At 41.4% G+C, this 24,817-nt stretch overlaps 1 protein-coding gene across 4 annotated transcripts in view; it reads left to right on the top strand.

The window, feature by feature from the left end:
* ANKRD29 (ankyrin repeat domain 29) overlaps positions 1-24,817 on the top strand; it is a 48,725-nt gene that overhangs the window by 6,553 nt on the left and 17,355 nt on the right. The window contains exons 1-5 of one of the 4 annotated variants that reach the window (XM_039549695.1): positions 7,409-7,499; positions 13,077-13,187; positions 14,885-14,983; positions 16,801-16,899; positions 23,082-23,180. In XM_039549695.1, the coding sequence (XP_039405629.1) occupies positions 7,479-7,499; positions 13,077-13,187; positions 14,885-14,983; positions 16,801-16,899; positions 23,082-23,180 (429 nt within the window). In that variant the 5' untranslated portion in view covers positions 7,409-7,478. Of the gene's footprint in view, positions 1-7,408; positions 7,500-13,076; positions 13,188-14,884; positions 14,984-16,800; positions 16,900-23,081; positions 23,181-24,817 lie in introns of those variants that run through there. The other 3 variants (XM_019284090.3, XM_039549696.1, XM_039549697.1) reach the window with 3 other exon arrangements.

The following is a 24,817-nucleotide window of genomic DNA, read 5'->3' as shown; positions in this document are numbered from 1 at the left end:
ATATTCTGTGGGGAAAAAAAATAGCAAGCCCTGGATTATCTGCTGTTTTTCCTACCTGTAGCAGCATATGGGATATATCATCATTGTTCTCAACTCATGTGACACATACGTTTTCAGATTCACAACATTTCTCACAGTAAAGTTATATACAATAATATACAAACAACAGCTGGGGGAAACGGATATGATATTATTTCATTTGAATATGCCTTTCTGTTTAGAGAACTTCACAATCTAATCAGGTTTAGATTGTTCATGGACTCAAGACAGCCAGTTTCATTTATCTACACCACTATCCATCAGCACTTAAGTGCCAGGCATAGGGTTAGAAAGATTGCAGACTTGAATACAGGCTCATGGGTTTCTCTCTGGCTGAGCAGATGGAAAATAGGTAAACAATTCACTTCAGACTGAGTCATAAAATCAGCATATACAGAGGATAAGCAGGGAAAGCAAAAGGAAATGACAGATGAAGAGAACATACAGTCACAACCTGTACACGCTGTCTTAAAGCAATATAACTTGAAGAGAGCAAAATTCCAAGACTGGGAGGAGAAGGATAAAAAAATGTTGAGTGTCATGTACCTGTACAGATGGAACACAGAGATGTTTTAAGTTGAGCTGTTTGAAGGTTGGAAGGCATTTGCACTTAAGTGAAGATGGCATGCTGGTGCTTATACTGGACTAGAAATTAGTCTTATGTGGTAATTGTAGTCCTTTCATTGATTCCCTTGACCTGTCACTTCATATCTGTGGCAAAAATCATTAATTTGCTGTGAACAAATGGAAAAGAGGAAGGAAAAGAGCAAATTCACTGAAAAACTCAAGTGGCAATTTGTGGAGTTTGTTCCCTACTGCTTATTCAAGTGCAACTCTAACTTCTCTCTGATTCCCTGGTCATTAGCCCAGGCATCAGTTCAAAGGTTCAGATGAAGGAAGTTAATAACACTCCTGTGGTCCCCAGCAGCTACATGTCCTTACACCAGCTTATAACAGCAAATCTGATAGGAAGTTGGATGTCATAGGAGGCCTCAGCAAAAAGGCCATGGAGTGAAAAGAGAGATTCAAGGTAAGAGCTCCCTAGAAGGATGAATGAATACAGTTACCAACATGTTGGGTAAACTATTTATATTAATAGATAAACTTTTCCATTTTCAGGTCCAGTTTCGTAAATTCCCCATTCTATTTTTAAAAGTTTTATGGGATACATAAATACTTGGTACAGTTTTCCTGATAAGTCTGCAAGATTTATTTTCAAAGTAACTTTTACTGTTTCTAATATTATCCCTATTCATTTCCAGGAATAACTTCCAAAATAAAGAGTTACTCAAAGTGCTTTCTTCATACACTTTTTGTAAAATAGACCTGTACTTTTTTAATATTATGGAAATAAGGAACAGCCTGTGTAGATATTTATTCTGCAGTTTAGCAAGGGAAAGATTAATGGAAATGGTAGACCAGATGGAAAATCTTTTTGTTTATCGACTGCTTTATTAAAGTTATTGCTGATGACTTAAATGCATTTTCTTCAACATGAAGAATTTAAATTAACAGTCAAAAAAATATGATATTTACATGAAAAGTACAATATGCAACTTGAAGACTAATGTTCCTGATAATTGCAAAATTGAAGTCAATCTATTAACTTCGTTTTCCCTAAATTTTGCAATATTCCATCTTCAAATTAAAGTAGGTCCTACAACAAAGACATCAACAAAACCAGGCCATATTCCTTAAAGAATCCCACAAAAGTGCTTCCCAAATCCTGAAATCAGGATCATAACACAGGCTGAAAATGTACTGGAAAGGCATGACAGCATGAATTAACCTGATGCAATGCTATGAATTAATCCTTGGAGTTGTCACTGTGTGGTAGGATTTACTGATTTCAGTGTCTCAAGAAGCAGATCTCCCCAAAGTTATGTTATTGAAATCTTTGTCTATGGAATTTTAGCAAGAATACGATTTTTGGCTCGAAATGAGCAGTGTCTTTTTTGTTCATAAATAGATAAATTTAGGAGATTAGATACCACCTCAGCAGCAAGCCTGTATGTGTTTCTGTGCACTTTCATACTGACACATTCACGGATCTGCTCTGGCACTTTCCTGATTTAAAACTCCTTGTGCATGCAAGGGAAGGCTGGAAGTAAAATCAGTTTGCTGAATTAATTTAGAAATGCCTCTCTGATCTGTCACTTTTTAATCAAAAGACAGTTGGAATAGCAGTAATATATTGCACTCAAATTAATATCCACCTCATGATGTTGTAGCATTTTGCATGTAAACTTTAGCTAAGTACATAAACAGTAATCAATCTGAAACATGCAGCTGGTTTTCTCTGTGGCTGTTCAAGTGTTTCAATAGGAGATGAGCAGTGCTACTCTCATGAAAAGAAGCAAGCCCAGTTATTCAACCCTAAGGAGCCAAAGGGCATCAAACCAAGAAGCAGACAAGGGTTCCTTTTGGACTGAAGAATATTCCTAGGTATAGCATGCTGGATTAGGAATGATTCATACTCTCAGGCAGGGATGGGCAAGCCCAGGCGCTCCAGGATGTATCACTCTTGTTGGACATGTACAAGCTGATGACACAAGCTGTTGTCAGTAGATACAGCATGCTTAGAAAGTATCACATTTATTGTGTATGTTATGTACCATGAATTTGATTTGTGCACCCTGAAAAAGGTCAGGTTTACCATGTTCTTGAAGAGGGTTGATGAAGCACACATACATGAAGCCTACAGTAAACTGCAGTGGACAGGCCTAGGATTTCCTGATGGTTTGTGGCCCATTTGTAGGTGCTGCAGAACATCTGTAAGTCCTGGGCAAATAGTGAGTGAGACTCCTCACGTTCTCACTGGGATCATGCACAGGGCAAAGGGAAGGAGCCATGGCACAAGACTTTGGCTACTTTTCAGGCTGGAGAGGGGGGCCAACATGGCTGTACCAGACATACGGTATTTTTTCTATAACAAAGACTGCACTGCAGTGTAGAGATATCTAAACTAGCTGAGGTAGTAGCAGCACAACACAGGCTGTCTACATTTGCAAGTAGTGCAGCCTGACAGGAGTGAATCTGTAGAGCAAACGGTGCTGAGGATCAAAAGTCTACATTGTAGCCATGTCATGTTGCATTTGTGTTTGTTTGAATTCAGATTAGCTCTCTTTCAATCCCAGTTTGCCGCTGCTGTCCACTGAGTCTGCTCCTGGAGAAGTTCTTTGAGGTTAGTTCAAAATGGATCCAGTTTGCACAGTACAAGATCCCTCCACAACAAGAAAACAGCACAGTAAAGGGAGACAACTGGGAGATTCACTTCAGCTGTGTACTCCTCATCCGGACTAGAGCACTAAATTAGATGTCCCAGAGAGGTCAGCATGAACGGATTTAGCCAGCCAAGCAGTTGGATTTGCTGGTCTATGCAGATGTCCATGCTGGCACAGCAGAACTGCTGCTGGTGTCTGAGCTTGCCAGCTCAGTTCACTCCACAGCACAGTGCACGATTTAGCCAAGATCAAGAGTGATTTCAGCAACATAAAGAGTCAAAAGTTTGGGAAAGAGAAAAAAGTTTTAGAGCTGCTCTCTTACTGTGGGCTGGTATTGAATCTTGCTGACAAAAACTGATGAGCAAAATCCTTAGGCTGATGGTTTCAAAAGTAGTCCTTGTCCTAATGTCAGCATTTTGAGTTACAATGCAAAAGAACGTAAGGAAGCTAAAGTGAGAAGTTATTTTTTTAAATTTTGGCACAAAAGGCTTGCCCAGGCCCACCCAGGAGGTCACAGGCAGAAACATACACAGTTGTCTAAGAGGCAATGATCCAGGATTTTGAAATCATGCAGAGAGAACTACAGTAGTAAAGAGGATTCATACCTTTAGTAAAATAGAAATAGAATTTGCTGTTCAAGGTAGCCAAGCTTATTACTGTTGTTGTCTGGGTAAAATCAGGCTTCAAAATTTGTAACTGAAACTGCTGAAGATTGCTCCATTTTACATTTTAAACTGCCTTTTTTTTTAATATACTTTGAAGAAAGTTATTTATTTCTAGAAAAACATAGAAACCTGTATACATTTTTAAAAATATTTCAATAACTAAATGTTAATGGAAGCAAATATCCAAGGAAAGAAGACAATGCAGACACAGCTGAAATCAATAACATTATACTAAGATCTCCACCATTTGCAAAGCTTCAGAAAAAAAAGTGAGTTACAATCAGAGAATAATTGTCACGAGCCTTCATCAATGATCTTTATACAGGAGATATTGAAAGCAGAAGCATTGACATTATTGACATACAGCCATATGGGAAATGACAAAAGCTACTGCAGAAATGTATTTGTCAATGCCATATCTTCTGAGTTACACAGATGCAGTTCTGTGGCACGCCCTGCAGTAAAGACCTCTGGAGCCTGGAAGATGGCAGTCAAATTCAACAACGGGTTCTTGAGATGGGGGCAGAATCCCACACCAGAGCTCACCAAAGTTACAAGACACATTTATCATCTCATCTGCTGAAATGTATTTATCCATTTCCACTTATAGCAGGCAAACTTACATTGCTCTTCACTCACATTTCTAAGTGGGTATTTGTTTATTGATTGCTGGTTTTTAAAGCAGATAGAAATTAATGTCATCTTTGCATAAAGAATTGTAGATGTGTAGATCACGATCTCCAAAGGAATGTTTTGTCTAACCCAAAATTTGTGCTACTTCTCTTAATCATCCATATGTAGATGTGCCTGAACTGTTCTGGCTCAGATAAGGTTTTTCTGTGACTTACACAGAATGGTTGGATCAGCTTTTAAACACAATAATTTAATCTGTTCCTGCAATTCATCTTAGGTAGCCTTCAGATTTGTACAAAACAACATGACTCAGGATATTTGAAATAATCACTGTGATGAAATACTAGGTGAGAGGAATGCAGCCTGCTGCCCTGCAGATGAATTCTGCCAAGCAGCTAACAAATCCCAACCAGTCCGAGTATCTTGCAATCTTAAATATTCTGCCAAGACTGAAGAACAGGGGAGAAGTGTAGCCCTAAAATACAATATTCCCACAATAGTAACAGGCATTGAATGTGCAGGGCCTCGGGACTGAGGCTTGTCAGGTTTGCTCTCTTTAAACTTTCTTGACCTCCCTCAATTTTGTTTTACATGGCTTATCTCTAACAGCAGCTTTTATAATTGAAATGAGAATTAGTTTGGTTGTAATGTGAAGCTGCAGACCAGTGAAGAAAGAGTCAGAGAGAAAAGCACATTAGCAAACAGAATTATGCCAATCCTTGAGGGAAGAAGAAACCATTACTATGAACATGATATTCCCTGCAACGACCAATTCCAGATGCTGACAGCTCACCATAACATCCCAAACCACCACCGTCAGAATGAAACCACCAACTCTGGGACCTAGCATAGCACGGGAAAGGTGAGGATAATATCCAGAAAAGAAGTAAAAACTAGGAATTGTATATAAGTTTTAACTGTAATGTTATTAATACAGATCTTTTCTCTGTATGGACTTTTTTCTTTTTCTGCAATAATTACATCTGCTCTAGTAATGATTCTTATATTAGACTGTTAAGTTTCAGTTACACTAATTATAAATTCTTGGTTTTATATGTATATGAGGTGTGTTTTCTCTTTGCCCATAAACAAGATTTTGAGTGTAATTATAGTCAGAGGTCTACATCAAAAAACATAGTTTCTACATGCTTTCTGGGATAAACTTAAAAGGATCACCAAGAAAGAACATACCTTATATATGTATGTCTGTATTCAACAGTTCTGACAAATTATTGCACCTCCATATGACAACAGAAAAATCACAGGAGACCATGTGCAACCGAAAATAGGTGCAATTTCAGATTGTGTGGGGAAATTAAGAAAGGCACTTCAAAATTTTTCGCCTGACACCCAAGGTAAATACAGACCCCTGAAAAACTGTACTGCTTTCATCTCCTTTTTTGTTGTTCATCCACAGAATTCTTTGTTTTTTCTTGGTAATAAAATTTAATATTTGGGCTGATGAATGGGAAAAGTTTGGCATGTTATTCACAATAGATTGAATAAACACGGGGATTTTCCAAGGGTGAGGTAGGGAGTGTGTACAGATCAGTAATATTTTCCTCTTTCAGTGGACAATCATCACTGTGCAACTGGATGAGAGTAAGAATGACTCTCAGCTATGCAATCTACTGAGTTTATTCAGTATTTTTAAGTTAAAGGAGAAATCTGAGTTACAATCCAGGATTGTATGAACTCAGTAATTAAGGTTCACACCAGGCCATGCATTCTGAGATGAGCTGGTGCTATTAGCAGCTTTCATCTGCTTGTCTACCGTTTGTTTTACTGTATGCACAGATGCACAGATGAACATTGCCTCAGGGAAAAGATCTGCAGAAACCCCTTCACTTGCAGATTCGTAGAATAAGCTGTTTGGATCTCAGCACAAGTATTTTCTCCCAATGCACGCGCATAATTTTCTCGTGAATGGGATTTATGTGTGCACATCAAAAGAGGAAAATCCCTAAGGGCTCAGTTTAAACCAACAATAGCAAAGAAATTCAGGAATCTCTCACCAGAGCATGCCCTGCTTTGCCTACTTTATATCACGCAGACTTTGAATGAAATCTCTGGCAGCCAGGCAAAACAGGACATGACTTGGCTTTATGGTTGTTCATTTTTAAAGGCTTAAAATTAAGCCCTTAAGAACTTACTGGCTTCCTAATGAGAGTACATCAGCCATGGGAGATAGTGTTGGTGATAGCTGGATGCTTGCAAAGCGAAGGAACGCTCGCCTCCACCACAGGTTTGTGTGGTAGCATCATGGGTGTACTCACAACAGTACCTCTTAACAGGTTTTTCCTAGATATGAAGGGAAGAGGCTGGGAAATACAAAGGAGGTGCCACCATGCAGGTGGCATTAACACTGTGATGGGACTAGGGCTGGGCTGAGGGTGCTTGAGCTTTGGACCATCTCAGTGCCATTCCTGGGCTGCAGAGGCCTGATCTGTAGGTCTGAACCAGAGGCTGAGTGGTGCGGGTCCCCCACCATGGGGGCTGGCTTCTCCGGATGCTGCTGGAGCAGGGAGCCATTTTAAATAATACTAATATTACTACTACTAACAACAACAATTGAAAAATAATAATTATAGGCAGCAAAAGTAACAATAAAATATAATTTTCTGTAATTATATAAAATTGTGTGCTGATATAATTAGTGTATGTTCGAATATAATTCTATTCGGCTAAATAATAATAATAATTAATAATTATAATATTCCCAAATACTCTCTTCCCGCCCCAAAAAGAACCTGTAAAGAGCAGTAGTAGCCAGAACCCCCTGAGCACAAGGTGATGCGGGAGGGAGGCGCCGGCCCCGCGCCGCGCCCCGCCCCGGCCCCGCGCAGCCCCGGGCGCGGAGCGGTGCGGACCGAGCTGCGCGGGCGGGCGCGGAGCGGGGCGGAGGCGGAGCGCTGCGATGTGCAGGATGTCGTTCAAGGTGAGCCGGGCGCCGGGGAGAGGGGCGGGGGGATGCGCGTTTGGGCTCCCGCTTTGCGCTTGTCATGCTGGCAGCCCGTGGAGTGCGCTGTCGTATCCGTGGACTTGGGGACTGATTTATTTTATTTTTTTAGGAAAAACGAGGGTGGTGTAGGGCGGAAGGAAAGAAAACAGCAGCGTCCTTCCCGAGCTTTGGGGTCCCCCGGGAGTGCTGCGGTGCCAGCTGATGGAGCGGGCGCTTTTCCCAGCTGACAACCCCAAAAGGATGCGTGGCTTGTGTTACATAAACCGCGAGCCTCCATGGAGCTTTACGCTGGCTCTGGGGTGGCCGGGTTCCGTGCTGTGGGTTTTGGTGCAGTCAGGAGCCTCCTCCTCACTTTTCCGACCATCTCTGCTGGTGCTGGTTGTGTAATAGTTAGGAGGCAGTCTTTGTCCGTGCTCTTCCTTTCAGGCTGTGGTGGCCACTGAAGCCAGACTGGTTCGTTCCCTTTGCCAGCTGTGATTTCTGTCACCTTTTGTGCTTCTTCCATCCAAACCCACGCAAGAGCAGTCATTTCAAAAGATTGCCTAAAAGAAGTTTTTTAATCTAAGGACAGGATTAATAAGATTATTTGGCAAAGAGGGAAGCAAGCAGCAATTTACTAATGATGTTAACAAGTAATATTTCTGATGGATGTACATCTTCTCTGTTATGCACTTTCTGGATGCTGTGCTTGCCCTTCTCTTATTGATCAGCAGCTCAGTGCCAGTCCTTTGCCATATTGCTTGTGTTGCATTACTTGATTTGATGGATTATTCCCTGTACTTGCCTCACTCCTGTCAGGGTATCTCTCCCTCCTGGAGTGCTGGTGCTTCAGTGGCACCGTGTCGGTTCAGTGGTGGCGCAGCAGGTGGTTTGCACCTGCAGTTAAAGCCCTCCTGTGGCAGGCAGCAGAGAACCTTTGCTCCAAGTGCAGCTCAGCCTTACACCTGGTGGTGAAATCATAGAATGCCTTGGGTTGGAAGGGACATTAAACATCATCATAGTAGAAGGTGTCCCGTGCCATAAGCAGGGAGAGCTTCTACTAGACCAGGTTGCTCAAAGCCCCGTCCAGCCTGGCTGTGGATACTTCTAGGGATGGGGCATCCACAACTTCTCTGGGCAACCTGTTTCAGTGCCTCACCACCCTCACAGTAAAGAATGTCTTCCTAATTGCCACCCTAAACCTACCCCTTTTCAGTTTAAAGCCATTTGTCCTTGTCCTATCACTACATACCCTTGTAAAAAATCCCTCTCCATCTCTCTTGCGGGTCCCCTTCTGGTGCTGGAAGGCTGCTTTAAGGTCTCCTCGGAGCCTTCTCTTCTCCAGGCTGAGCAACCCCAACTCAGCCTGTCTTCATAGGAGAAGGTGCTCCAGCCCTCTGGTCATCGTCATAGCCCTCTTCTGGATTTGTTCCAGCAGGTCCACAACCTTATGTTGAGAGCCCCAGAGCTGAACATAGTACTCCAGGTGTGGTCTTACCAGAGCAGAATTGAGGGAGAGAATCACTTTCCTCAACCTGCTGGTCATGATTCTTTTGATGTAGCCCACGATACACTTGGCTTTCTGGACTGCAGCCTCTGTGGTCATCCCCTTTTTGGTCCTGCACTGGTCTCACACCTAATTTCTTTTTTTTCCTGTCTTTCTGTTCCTCCATTCTGTCTCTGTGAGATTTTTCCTACCTTCATTACTCACAAGCATCCACCCTAACAGCCCCATGTTCCTGGTGATGCCAGCTTCTTCTTGCATCTTATCCTTTTTTGGCCTCCTTGTTTATTTAACTTGTTCTTCCGGTCTTACTTTCTGTTCTGTCCCTATCAGCTCCTTTTCTGTGCCCTATTTCTCACACTGTATTCCCCCAAGTATTCCTGTTCAAAGTAGCTCACTGCTTTCTCCTCCCTCTGAAGAATTGCAGCCCATACCTTCCTCTTTCTTTTTTCTCTCCCTTTTCTGTGACTTTTTGTTTGGCATTTTCTCTCTGAAGGTCATGAACTTAACTTGGATCCTTACTATCTGTGTTTGCCACTGGCTATTCATGTTTTCCATCTTATTATCCTACTTACCCATGGCATAGCATTTATCTTTCTTTCTCACACAAATATCCTCTCTTCTACCACATTTTGCCTGACTAAACAACATTTATATATTGAACGATCTTTCTTTTTTACCAGGATCCTTCATGTAGGATATATTGCTCCTAAGTTGTACTAGTCTTTTCCATCATGCTTGATCCTGATTTCCAGTTCTTCTTCTGAAAACTTTTTGCTCAATTCCTCCTTCCCATTAGGACTGGTCTGAAAACTAAGAAAGAAAAGGAATTTTCTTGTATTTTGACAGTACAAGGAACAAGCCAGTGTGCTAGTGTTCTCTTTCTTCTCTTTTCTTTGTCTATTGCCTCTTTTCTTTCATCTGCAAGATCCCTGTTTAAGAACTGCACTCTTCCTCGTCAGTGGTCATCCCACTGTCACCTGCTCTTTCTCTGCAAACAGCAAGTCAAAGGTAGGGCAGGGAGCAGGAGCTGGTGGTCACAGCATTTAAATTACACTTTCCCTCTCAATATTCCTAAAATGACACAGATACATTAGCACAATTAATGTTTTGTGTATCCCTGCAGAGAAATGGTTTTGTCAGATTTACAATATATATTTTCCTCTAGGCCATTTTTGAAAAAGTGTTTTTTTCTAATGTCAATACAGCATGAATATAATGCCAGCGTTTCATCTTTGGGCTCTCATAAAAGCATACAATCAAAATTAATAGCACAGCCAGATTTTAAAATGAAACTTTAGAGAACTTGATGAAGTGAAGGAAATTTTATCCTGAAAGTTGCTGATGCTGGAACAAGTGACATAATGAAACAAGCAATTTTGATGAAAGCTATTAGCTAATAATTTTCAAATGTTTATTACATTCTGCTCCCAGACTGTCAGTGCTGAGGATCACTTGTTTACTTTGAGGATGCTTTGGGAGCAGACTAGCTTTATGCTAAGAATTACATGAAAAATTTGTCCAATTAATCTCTTGAAATTCAACATTACCTCTCCCTAAGCAGTATTTGATGAGACAAGACTGAGTTCATATTAGAACAACAGCAGTCACATCCTGCAGTTATAAACCCATTTATTTCTCAAAAATAATTCAATTAATTGGATTATCAACCCCAAAGTGCTGTCTTACATTTTGCCTACCAATGATATCAGTATTGCTGATGAAAATGAAGAGCACAGAGATACAGATCCGGAGATATAGACTGCCACATGGTACGCAATGTGGCTGTTCTTGCAAGGTGCCCAGACCATCTGAATGAGTTTGCACTTTCATTCACCTTAGTGGGTAAAATAGCTCAGATTTGCATCTGATTTTTTAATCTTATCACTGGATGGTTGATGGGCTGAGCATGCTGTACACCCTACTTTTATACAAGGAATCCCAAGCAATGCAGGGGCACAAGGGGAAGCACAAGTGCTGGTAGCAGTCATTGTAAATGGGGCCAAAAGCACCACTGCGAAAAACTTCTTTCTGTGTCCTTGATGCACTGAAGAATTCTTCCATTCCTTGGGTCTGATCCAAAGTATGAGGACAACTTTTCTGGAGAGCTACTGTAGAACTTCCAGGGGAGAAAAAAGAGGTAGGAATTTATGACTCATAAGACCAAAGACTTTGAACTTCTACTTCCAGTCCAGGGTGACACTGGACATTTAGTTCTTTTCTCTTCTCACGTGAACTGGTGAAAGCAGGTAAGGAGTTCCTGAATATGGATTCCAGTTCCTGCCTACCTGACCAGTGAAGGTGGTGGTGTATGGTGTGCCATAATAAAATTCAGTCTGCTACTGTGCCCTCATAGTGAAAACTGGGGTGGATTAAATAAATCTTTACTTTTATGGATGTATTGTCATATCTTGAAACTTTCTAAAACTTTAAGGGATAGATTGGGACAATAAAAGGTAAGGAATTTGATTTTCCATTCTGTAAGGTCTAAACATAATTCTTTTGCAATAGCTTTCCAGTGAATATCATAATAACAAAGCCAATAAGACAATATTCCTAACTGCCAGCTCTGTAAATAATAAAATTTTAGTGGTTCTAAGGGTCAAGATAGGAAGACACTACAGTGTTGCCAGCAAGGAGGGTATAAACTGCTGTCTCTACTGTAATCAACATTATCTACAGGTTCTCCAGGGAAATGCAATAGCTGTGAAAAGAAGATCAGAATTTAGCTTATTGCTAAAAATTTCAGACTCCTGCCCTTGTGTGTGCTGGTACAAGAAATATCACTATCAGTTTATAGGAAGTGACTTATAATTTATTGAATGGTTGGAACTTCTCTCGTCTCAAAGAGCTGCCAATTTTCCAACCTATTAACATTGAAAATGCAACCCATGGAAAGTGCTCAGTGTGACGGGCCTGGGATAGATTGAGATTCATGATTCTTGTGTCTGCTGGTTTCTGCAAAGTTTATTATCTTCATGTCAGTGAAGGAAGCAATTTAAACTGTGCTGTATATGTGCATTTTAATTGTAAGCCATAAAACCATTGAATCCTGATTCCTTACCACATTACATGTGCACATTGACATTTAGACAAGGAGAAGTACCTATTTCATTTCTGAAGCTGAATGATTGACTTTATATCCAATCTGCACTCTCTTTGTATCCTGAAGGAAGGGTTCACTGGAAAGCAATGACCCTGGGTATTTTTGACTCTGTTTTGGTGTAAGTGACTGTCAGTGCAGCAATGCTTTACTCTTCTGTTGGTGGTCTGGGGCCTTATTAAAACATCATCAGCACGAGCCTGCTCTAGGATACATATCGCTGCCATCACGGTGTTTCCCCTCGACACTTCACCAGTGACAGTGTTTACCTGTCAAGGCAGCGTGTTGGCAGCTGTTTGCATCGATTAGATAAAGAGAGCAGGAGCAAAGTCCATGTCTTTATTTTCCTGTCCTTTTCCTATGCTGCAGCAGTCGTCATTCACTCCTACCCAGGAGATCTTGCACATGCCCACAGTCACAGGGTGTTAATTCCAGGCAGGAGGTAGAACAAGCAGTCTGGGAGATGCATGAGCAATACTATTCCTGTATTGGAACGTTATGTGCAGGAAAGAAGGAGATGACAGAGAGCTAATCTGAAACCTAAGAGGATGTCCTGCAGCAGGACATCAGCAGGACGCTTCAGCCTAACTATGGCCAGCCCCACCACAGAAGCAGACAATACAGGCATCACTGAGCATGTTGTTTTCTGTGATGTTTCCCTGTGGATCTGGCCTAGCATCACCATTTCTCATTACAGAGCAATCTAAGAGGCATAGGCTGCCATGGACACAAGGAAGACTTGAAATAACATGAGGTAGCACAGGAAGACTGATCTCTTTAACTGCCCAAAGAAATGAAATTAGCTTCCTTTCCATGCTCTGGGTTTGAAGAAACAGCACACTAAGCTGAAACTTGCCTGGCTTGAATGCAGAATGTATGCAATGTGTATGCTTGTCCAATGTATTTGCCAAAATGATTTATTTCTACTTGCTTTTTTTTTTTTTTCCCCTTTTTCTTTTTCCTCCAGAAAGAAACACCACTTGCCAATGCTGCATTTTGGGCTGCAAGGAAAGGAAACCTGGCTCTCCTCCAGCTGCTTCTGAACAGTGGGCGAGTAGATGTGGACTGCAAAGACAGCGTATGCACACACAGCACTCATTTTGCATCACTTTCCATAGCCCACCATGCAGAGGGTGTAGTAGGGATCTAATATGAAACATAGGAAAGTCTTATGGCATTTCAGGATGATTTAAAACCTTTTCTTGTCAGTAATCAAGCTTGAAATGTAAGATAAAATAACATGATGATTTACATCAGTGGCAGGGGGTTAAGAATTTGCCAGCACTCAAAAATGTGTCTTACACAGTTATTTGTGGTGCTGACATTAGAAACACAGATCCTAGCACCTCGGGCTTCTCTTTGCAAAGAAATGTCATTGTAGTAATAGATCACAGTGAAGAGTTGGCTCAGTTGAGCCCAGGTAGCAATGATCCTGTCAGCTAGCAGACCTCCTCATAATTAGAACAACTGCTGGCCTCCGAAATTCTTCCTCCTCCACCCAATCTGGGCACCAACATGAAGGCACAAGATTGCCAAGTAAGAGGAGCCCAGACACATGGTGGATTTCATGTGAATTTCCTTACTGTAATTGACATGGGTTGAAATTAGTTTTGAAATTAGAAATGGGCTGATAACACAGATAAATGAGTACGTCTTTCTATTCTGCCTACAACACATGGTGAGATACTTGATTGTGCTAAGCTGTGTCAAAGAGCAGGGGAAAAACGAGGTTGAGAAGTTCCAGGTTTCTTTTGTTTGGCATTGGGACTGACTGACATGGAGTCATGCTGGTATTGGCAAGGATTAATGCCACTTCCAGCCTGAAACATGAACTTGCTGCAGCTTTTCTCACTTTGAATACCTTTAAAGTGTAAGAGTTTTTCTAATCCCACTGACTTTAACCTATCTTTTAAATTTCATTTCATTTTTGCCCTGTAGGCAAGTATTTGTCCTACAGTACTTCTGGAGCTGATGCTATGACTGTCATGACAGGGAGGGAAGGATGTTCAAATGGAGGCTTGTAGTAAACAGGACAGAGATCAGTGTGAAAAGATAAAGTCGCTACTGTTCATTTTTTTCTCAAAAGAAGGCTAACTTTGGACAAGAACTTTGCACTGCATTAATAATTGTATCAGACATACACATTTTCTAGACTAAATTATTTTTGTGCAATTAAGACTGCATGTTTCTTTTTTATAATGTCACCCATTCCTTCTTTAAATTGAGCTGTTGTGTGTGAATGCTTTTGAAGGATATGTTTCATCCTTATGCATGTGGTTTCTGCATATTGTCCATACACTACATACATATAAGTCCTACTTCGTTCACTGGGAGTGACCTTATAGTGTACTGAGGGAGCTGAACACATGTTTCTGTACAGAAAGTTCTTTCTTATAATGTGAAGAGTCACTGAGTGAGTTTGCTCTCTTTATTTGGATAGGGAATTATTGTTCAAATCACCCAGCCCCTACTCCTGACTATGACTCAGAATTAAGTGACTCAGCTAAGTCACTCAGCTCCTGTGTCTGAGGATATTCTTCTGGAAATGATGCAAAGAACTTTGGGATTCTCTGATTAAAAAAAACCAAAAAACCCAAAAAAATACTGTTTAGAAACAAAACCCATTATTTTTATACTTGTTGCACTTATTTTGGGACAGTAAGGTATCATAAGCTCCCTCCAGTTTTTTGGCAGAAGTGCTGTCTCTTCCAGACAGCCTGATTCATTGCTGTAGGTGTCTGTTGAAGGTACTGACTTGTTTTTCCTTACTCCCAGCTTGGCACAACAGCTCTGATGGTAGCATCTTACTATGGCCACATAGATTGTGTACGGGAATTGGTGTTGCAAGGAGCAGATATCAATCTGCAGAGAGAGGTAGGATTCAAACAGGGCTTCATTAAGTGACTGTTGGTTTGTTACAAATAATAAGAGTGTTGTCTGCTGCTTGTTGCCAATTGTTTCTTTGTCACTTGCTGTACAGTGTGTTCATATAACAGGCTCTGTTCTGAGGACATCAGGGAATCAGATATCTGGAGTTTACAATAGAAAATCAGATGCCAGAGGTACATTTATTATAACTTACCAAACATTTTCAGCACTTCTGGTTGGTGAGGGTCAGTTACATCTGAGATGTAACCCCCTGGGGTTATGCCATTTATGTATTTGCAGTTTTACTTATTGGCACAACAGTTTACAGCCCTTTGGATGGGATAAATAATCAGGAGAAGACCTTTACCTTTTGATTTGCAGCCTGGTCATTAAGACAGAGTGGATGCCATTGGTAGCACAGGGATTATTTTTGACCCTGTATGCTTTGGAGTTTCTGCCTTTTAGTATGAGCCAACTCATCTCTGACAATCACACAGCTTTATCATCCATACTCTTCCCTGCATCTCTGCTTGGCATTCAAGGCATGTCTTGCACCATGACATCAGCATGGAAGGGACATCAGCAACTGATGTTTGTGGGAAACTGCCTTTCACTCATACTCCATGCAGACGGTTGTAAGGAATAATTGCAGTTGCTCTGGTCTGCGTGTTGGCAGTGCAAAGAGCAGAATTGCTCTGGGACAGCCACTGGTTTTAAGAGAAGAGCAGTTGAAGGAGGGCATGCAGTTACATGGGATGGTGGCAGGTAGTGCAGGACAGCAGTGTGCTCATTGCTCCAACAATACAAGCCAATGTTTCTTACTTTCCCTGGTTACCTGGAACCAGAGTATTAATCTCATGCTGACATCCGCAAATTACTGAGTCAGTGAATGCCATGTTTGATGATGTAGGTGTCCCTGCACTTACTGGCCTAAACTTGCTCCAGCTATGATTGTCAGTGTCTTTCAGTGGCATCCTGTTCTAACAAAACACGTACTTAAACATGTCCCTTCCCTTAGGTAAACATTGCTTGGAAAGCAGCAACAAAAGAAAAATTTAAGAACAGTTTTATGGAGCTGCTCTTGATCATCACTCAGGAAATACTGATTCAACAAGGCAACAACAAAAAAAAACCCTTCTGAAAGCCTCCAAAATTACTATGTTGCAGAAAGGAAGCAAAACAGATGAAGTTTAAGCTCTACAGCCCAATGGCATGGTTCTGCAACTAAAGGCACATACTCCAACCAGTGCTCTTGTGCTCTGAAGTTGTTGTGAAGCTTGGGGAAGTGAGAGTCCCATTATTGTGTCAGGAGAGGGGGCTCTGAAATGGTCTAAGTGGGGCCATGTACTATTATAAAGGCTTTGGGCACTGGAATGAATTTCTTGTGTAGCTCCAATTTCCTGTACTTTCTACATGGGGTGAGTGAGCCCAAAGTCAGAAAAGCCTGCATTTCTTTTCTTTCTCTGTTTCTTCCTTCCTTCTCCTCCTTCTTTCTTCTGTCCAGCCATTAAAATCTTACATGGTAATTTTCTGGGGCCTGATTTGCTCACATGTTAATGACAGTATCTTCTACAACTTGTTTAAAATATGGGGTTTCAGTTCCTCTTGGGTTTTACTCAAATGTATGATGCTGGACAGATTTTTCAGTGCAATGGGAAGAAGACTGAGTTAAGATACCTGGTGTCCTCTGGAGTCTTCAAATTCCTCATGTCTTTTCAGCTGATATTCAACTGATTGAGCTCAATACGTTTTAATTTGAAATGTCTGTACTTTAGTCGTGTGTTATGCGTTTGTTATTCTTTTAATCCATTTTTCCTTTACAGTCAGGTGCAACTTCTCTGTTCTTTGCTGCACAGCAAGGCCACAATGATGTAGTGAAGTTTCTCTTTTCATTTGGAGCCTCCACTGAATTTAAGAATAAAGTAAGATGATGAGTCTATTTTTGCATGCTGATACATTCTGAAGGTCAAGGCTGGGTTTTTTGTATTCACGTGAACTATGACAGGGCAGTGTTAAGATGATGAAATTTCCTTGCATGAACATTTTTTGAGTAATATGAGTAACGCAACACATTGTGAAATATTAACTTGGGACTGGCTTTTCCTACCTAGACTTAGTGGCATAAGTTTATCGAGGTCCTTTGATAGTGATATCAGTCTTTCCTCATAAGCCATCCTCCAATACAAGATCAAAAGGTCTTTTTGTACCTCCTGGGTGGGATCCTGACTTAGGTGTTTATGTACTCCAGTTGCAGAGAACTTACATTTCATCAACATGGGGATGCCTCTGCATGACACCATAGGATACATAAGAGTATAATGGCTTCAGTCCTCCCTAAATTTCCACTTACCCATCAGGGACAAGAAAGTGAAATGCACCTCAGAGCTTTTATTTCTTTGTTCAGGCAGATCCTTTTCCAAAATCTTCTTAGAATAGCCAAAAGCACAGGTGGTGGAGCCTGGGTTCCTTACCCCTCATGGGGTCAACAGCAGCTCATCACTGACAGCAGTACATCAACCCAGTTTCTTTGCCCAAGGCAGTATTAGCACCTCTGCTTTCAGCAAACGGGGTGAAAAGGAGCATATTTTCATTAAGTATACTTGTCCTTGACATGCTGGCTACATTTTGAAGCATTCCCATAATCTGGGGAGGAGGACACTTGTCAGTCACTTACCCTGGGATTCCTAGTGATGTCTTTGAAGAAGGAATAGTTCTTTACCCCACAGTAATCAATTTGTCAGGATATATTAGTCTGTGATTCAAATGATTCCCTCAATCCATACCTGCTTTCTGGAGTCCCTGGAAATACAGGCTCTAAATACTAAGGGAATTGATGAAACATCAGAAACTCAGCTCCTTATGCTCCAGGGGCTAAAAATCCTGATATTTTGTGGCCAGAGTCCACACATGCCCATACAGTAGGATTCTGATACCCCAGGGAGCTGTATTTGTGGTGAGCAACTCTCTGACCACTGCAGCAATCAGTAATAAAAGCATGAATGAAATTGTGGCTGTTTAACACAACATGGAGTGCAGCTGTGAAAGTTGGCAAAGCAGGAGGTTGCAGTGTTAAATACAACAGCTGGATCCTAAAGTGCTGGATTATCTCACGTGGGACAGATTTATTGGGTAACATTGCACATTAAAATAAATGTTGCTTCTCTGACTTTTATTTCAGGGTATGGGTGCGGGTTAGCAAGATTCAGAGGGGTCATCTTCCCTTGCATTCAGTTGGCAAGTTAGAGGCTCAGTACCTTATTCTGTCTAGAGGGACAGTTACATCTTCACTCAATCTTTTCACAGTCTGTGAACTAGGAGTTTGTGAAGAGGCCAAGATTTGATCCAGGAGGTGAACAGCAGGCTTGAAATAGCCTGACCCTTCATGAAAATATACAATCTCTTTTGAAGCATACAAAATATGTTGATGTGAAACACTAGGACAGATAAAAGAGAGCAAAGATCTAAATTATAAAAGAATATTCCTGTGTTCAGCTGCTCCAAATGGCTTCCCTCTTTGGACAAATGCAAGTTTGGAGTCTAGTGTTGCTCACCCTGAAGCTTTAATTCCAGCCCCTCTTTTCCTGCCTTCCTCTTCTGAACCCAGACCTGACTTGGCCCATATGCCAGTGCCAAGTATCTTTTAAGCTGCAGGTTGCTCTTCCTCCCCAGGCTGCAGCTTTCTGCTATGTCCAGACAAGCTGGTTGAAAGATAACACCAGCTCCCAATGGACGTAACATGGGAAACTGGTGTGTGATGTGCATGTGAGATGATCTTCCAGCAGCATCACCCTGTGGGTGCCTGAGCAGGAGGCACCAGTGAGGTGTAGCACATGGACAGTCCACATCTTCCACTGGCCCGCTAGAGTGGCTTTGTATCAGTTCAATCTTCTGATTTAATAATGTGGTTTTCATAGCTTGGAATAATTCTATCGTTTCGTTAACAGGTGACCAAGGTGACAGGCTCCTCCATCCTTCCCAAACACCAGCAACAATATAGTTGATAAAATATGCCTTTTTAGGTTAGGGACAAGGCATTTTCTCACTAAGACACTCCATTGGGAGCAGCACTGGAAAAGATATAGCTGATCCTATCTGTTTTTAAAGGGCAGTGCAAAATGAATCCATTTGCAAAGAATATGTATTTCTATTATAAATTAAGACATGGAATTGGAATAAGCACACAAATTGAATGTATCCTAGAAAACAGAGACTTTAAAGCAAGGAAATGCAAAGCCCATCATCTTTTTCATGCACTTATCTGTAAATTGTGATTACTGCATTTGTTACTCATATATGAGAATTCTGGAGAACTATCTTAATACAGGCATGCAATTCTTGTTAAGCCTTGTATCATTAGAATTAATATGTGCTATGGCAGGCAAAGTAAACCTATTCTAAAACAGTGTCATAAAGTAATTAGCAATAAATGCTGATGATCTAAAGAGAATGAATAGTACTATTGAAGGTTAATTATTATATAATTATAATTATTACATATAATATTAATCATTAATATTATTCTCCATTGTCCCAGTCTGACATCCATAGAAATATTTAACAAAGGTTGAAACTTTTTTCTTTTATTCTGATAGATGTGTTAACCATGTGAGTTCTTAAAAAACATGGTGGCATGTTTTCTGAGCAGTACTGCATGTTGAACAGTATGTCAGAGGCTATTTTTCAGCAGGCAGCAACTGCAGAAGGTCAGTTCCCCTCCTCTGCAGCATATTTCAGTGGTGGTAAAAAAAGGTATAATTCTAAGCTACTTTCAGGTGATGATAACAGAGGAAAGGAGTCGGCAAACAGACAGGGAAGTCTACACCACTTAGCGTGGTGCTGCTGTTCCAAGTGTTTTCACTGGAGGTTGGCAGCTGCTGTTATGTGCTGGCAGTGAGGAGCACAGACTCTGGGGAGGGCAGAAAAATGGTTTCAGGGGAAGAATTGCAGAGGTAGCTGAGAAAAGGGTCTCCTATCTGAGCTGGAAGTATTTGCAGAGCAGGATTAATAGGTAAGCAGGAAAACAGGATATGAGCAAGAAGGGAACCCAAGGCGACGTGCCTTCTCTCAGAGGTTGCACAGACGGCCTCCTGCCCACTGCAGAAGGGGTGATAGCCCCAGGAGTGCCTCAGTGCCTGCTCATGTGTCCAGCTCCCATTTGCTGCCCTGCTCAGAGTTTCCAAGAGGCTTGCCAATACCAAAGATGCTACTTCAGCTTTTTACTTATCTCAGCTGAAGCCCAAAAGGAAGAGGTAATCACGTGGCTAAAAGGGATGTTAAAACTCTGTCATTCACTTTTTTTTTTAATCCCCCACAACTTTTTTGCTTTCCCTATGGTCTGTAAAACATTGGGGTTTTCAGCTAGAGCCTGCTGGAGTAAAGTGTGAGAGAAAACCAGATAGAAGCTCAATAGAGGCAAGAGTGGGACTGAGTTTTCTTCTACTAATAAACAGTGGACTTCTGCACTGTTTGACAATTCCTTGATTTAACTAAGTGCTGTTTTACCACATGGTCAGTGGAAAAGATTCCTGCCCCCAACTTCTCTTCCTTACAAAAAGATGTATATCTGATTTTTCACAGTGATACCCCCAACTCAGAGCATGCAGAGGAATCCCAGTCCCTTCTGTTGAATGTATTCAGCTTCATATATCAGACAGACAGTAGACCAGGTCTTAGAGCTCAATTGTCTTCCTGATCAGGGACCAGATCTATGAGCCCAGGAGTTATTACCCAGTTGTCTCTGACCCAGTAAATATTTTATTCAGAGTGGACAGATGGAATTGGGGACCATCCAATGCTCTTCTTCTAACCTCTGGACTCTGATCAGACTGATTTAGGAAAACTCAATCATTTTAGTCTGAAAGATCCAAATGGTGTATTTTGGAATTGTGTTATTCTTCCAAAAAAAAAAAAATCTGTCTAAAACTGTTCACTGGGTTGAACGAAACACTTGGTCAGGATCCCCTTTTGGAGTTAATTAGACATATCTTGGGAGACTGTTGCCCTTCTTAAACCCCAAGCTGTCACATCTCCCAAGGTGGGATCACACATTGGGATTCTGCTGTGCCAACTGCGATCAGCTTTGCAGGCCTGCCTTTTATTTGGGACCTGTCATTTGGTTCCCTACAGAAATTATGTTAATAACCAAACAATCTTCTAAAAATAATAGGAGTTTGTGGAAAACACAAGAGTTTTAGAAAGCAAAAGCCAGACCATAAAGCAATAAACAAACTTTTCCCATATGCAACCAACTGAGCGTGTCTATTTACCCTCCATACAGGGAACTTTAATATTTTTAAGCTTCCTAAAACTTTTTCCTTCCCTGCCTCTCCACAGAAGACCTTCAGTCTGGATAGCATAATTTCTCTTCTTAATTCACTAATCTTTCTCTCTCAACTTCCTTTGGAGAAAGGATCTTTAAAAATTTCTCTGGTTTTTTTTGTTTGTAGCCCTTTGATCTGGTGAGTCACCACTTGAGCAAAGTGGCTTTCAGCTGGTTGGAAAGAGGAAATAGGTTTCATGAAGCTATTAGCTTTTTCATTGTCTTTTATGGTGTATTAGGTGTTTCTTAATCCAGGCACAATTGTCATTGCTTTTGTGTTTTGTTCCAGCAGTTCCCATCAAATTACAGTAGTTTATTTGGCAGGAAATTCTAATTTCTCATAAGAGAAACTTAACTCCACTGACCTGATAACACACTGTATTTGCTCAAATAATCCAGAATTAATAGGCAATTCTTAGACTGTCACACAACAGCCTCACATCTCTGGCTTTGCTGACACCCAAGCCTTCTTTTCTTTTCGATGTCATAGGCAGATGAGGTTTTGGGCGTAGCTGTAAACAGTGCCTGTGGGTTAGTTCTGTCATGTCAGAGCTTGAGTTTTCACGAGGCTATTATAGCCATGAAATTGCACCATTGATCAATAAATTTGATTGTCACTTCCCATTATAAAAGATCCATTTGGTCATTCAAGCTGTAACTTCTTTTGTGGATATCTGTCTATGTGGAAAATTTCAGACAACTTTGGAGTTGTTTCAGAGAACAAGTCTAGGGGAAAGCACAGTCTTGTGTCCACGTTAATAGCAGCTCTAGAAACCATTTATCTGAAATACTTTAGATAGCTTATCTTGTGGAGGAGAGGCTTGAGACTAGGAGAAGGCAGGGAAGGAGAGAGCAGACCCGTGGTTGGGATATTTTGTTGTGTGCATCATCTTTGCACAATGGCATGGTGCCATCCCAGGCAGAAGATAAGAACTTCCTCTCCATATCTGTGTCAGAAATACTGAGAATTTTTGGGTGGGGCACAGCACCCTTAAGATGGCAAGACCCACATTTGCTGTCTCAATTGTTTCAGCTGGTTTGGAGTCAATTGCCGGCAACATTGAGGTGTTTCCCTTCTCAGATGGCTCCCAAGGGAGTGTTTCTACAAGCAGGGATTGATGCATGTGCCTAGGTCTCCCTTTAGTGGTGATGTGCAGCAACTCTAGCTGCCTGGGATTGATCCCACCTGCAGGCATCACTTCTCAAGCAGAAGTAATGGTGCTTTCACTGATGCTTTTGGTTGGACTCACACTTCCACAGTTAGCTAGCATACTTTAAAATGCTTTCTCCCTACTCAGTTTCAGGCCAGCAATCCACAGATGAGAGGCAGGACAAAACAGGGCACAAGGTTGTGGCCGAAAAAGAGCAGATGATCAATAGGCTCTGGAGCAGTGGAAAGGTGTGCTGTCCTTCCATCGGTAGAAGAGTTTGGCAGGCATGAGGAATTTGTCTGTAAAATGAAGAGACATGGAGGAGCTTGTGGAAGGAACAAAGCTTCTAATGGCAAGGCAGAAGATGAGGAACAAAAAGCAGAATTTTCTTAGTTCCTGTCCCTCTCTAAAAAAAACCTCAGGAGAAAAATGTATATAGTGACTGAGCCAAGTTGAAAGATTTTACATGGCAACACTTGGCATTAAAGTTATGAAAGATTCAGTAGCTACTCATTACAGAACTGCTGTGAGGCAGATTCTGAAAAGTCTTAAAGTTTGGCTCTTTTATTATGGTGATGTTCAGTCCAGCCCCTGGCCTCTCACCTGACTGTAGCCATTCTTTGCTTTTTCACAGGACGGAGGCACAGCTCTCCTGGCTGCCTGTCAGTACGGGCACGCAAAAGTAGTGGAAACTCTGCTGAAGCACGGCGCCAACATTCACGACCAGCTCTATGTGAGTTATTTGACACACACAATATTGACAATGGTGGTGGTGGAACAAATGTGCTGTTGCGTGGACAACAGCAGACACCCTGGCTCCAGCACAGACAGGCATTTGCCAAACGCTGCCGTTTTATAGTACTCTGTTCCTCTAAGATATGAATTTTGTTAACTGTCTGCTTTTCACAATGCTGAGAGAAGTAGCACAAAATCAGAAAAGATTCTTTGGCTGCCTTTTGGTTCCTTATCTGTATGAAGGATATGTACCAAATCTGGAACAGACTTGTGCTACCCATTAGCCTTGGACGAAAAGCATGTCATGTTCTACCAGGATTTGCAGAAGAGTGAACAGCTCTAGAGCCTCTGAAGTACATTAGTTTTCTGCCAGAAAGAATAGTAAAAGTTAAAATATTTAAATTACTTCTAATTGGGTTTTTTTAATATCAGTTAAAATTATGTTATTTCATATTTTTGAATCTCCAGTTTGCCAGGGTTTTGGGCAAAGTACAGTTAAAATGGCTGATCTGATGTTGTTTAGTTGACTTTTCAGAAAGTTGGATTGAACCAATGAAGCTCTGGATTTAATTTACTCCAACAGAGACACAGATAAGTGGAGCTTTTTGGCATTCAACGAAAATGAGTAGCAGATTTTGCCCCTGCTTCCCACCACTCTTTCCTACCCCAGGGCACTCAAGACTGACAAAGAGGAAGTTGTTTCCCTGAGATATATGAATTTTTTCAGCTGTTTCCACTGGCTTTGGATCTGCAGGATGCTGTTGCACTCCCAGTTCCTACTGGCTTGGCATGGGAGTCAAAAGCTGGTGACTGCAGAAGTGGTCATAGCGGGGTCCCCACCATGCTGCCTCACCCCTCATTTATAAAGCAGGCTGTTCCACCCTTGCTGCTGTCCAAGTAGGAATTGTCTTTCTGATCTGAGGGCAGTGATTCATCCCTCTGCAGGGTAATCCCAGGGGCTGCCACTCAGTTTAAAAATAGCTATGCTGCCACACCTGCAGACTCTTACCCAGAGGTCAAGGCAGTAAAATAACTTCCTTGTCTCTCCTGGAAATGAGCAATATTTGCAATTGGATTAAGAAATGTACTTTTATTGCTCACAGACGTTGGGCAAAGCCAGTCAGAAACAGTTGTGTAATAAAATAAGAATACAATCTCTTGAAAATAGGGGTTGTCTAGCTCTTTTTGTGGACCAAGCTGCATTTGTTAAGTGGTACCTGGGTGGCAGTTTCACTGGCAGGCAGACAAATGAGAGAGATTTGGAGCACACATTTGGATACTCCTCAAAAAAACCATCCAGATCAATGTTTTAATATTAAATTGACTCACGTGAGGGGTGAGGAGAGCAGGAGACAAAAGAATACCCTAAGTAAATAGTATTTCTTGCAGAAATGTGTTATAGCCTCAAAACAGCATTCTCATTACAGCATCAGTTCAAATCAAATAGGTACCAGTGAATGCAAGGTTCTCCATCTTGATTGATCCTACAATAAAGAGCCTTTTTAATGTTACAAAACCTTGTTTACTTTCTAAATTTCCATGTTCTCTGTCTCGGGAGGAAGCCTGCAAAGGCTCTGGTACCAACAGGTTTTTTCATATACTCACACAGCAACCAGAGAAAACAGCCCATCAGAG

The sequence above is a fragment of the Corvus cornix genome, chromosome 2 (assembly GCF_000738735.6).
Source record: "Corvus cornix cornix isolate S_Up_H32 chromosome 2, ASM73873v5, whole genome shotgun sequence".
NCBI lineage: Eukaryota > Metazoa > Chordata > Aves > Passeriformes > Corvidae > Corvus > Corvus cornix.
Note: the sequence above shows the minus strand (reverse complement) of the source record. Positions and strands in the feature narration are given on the sequence as shown.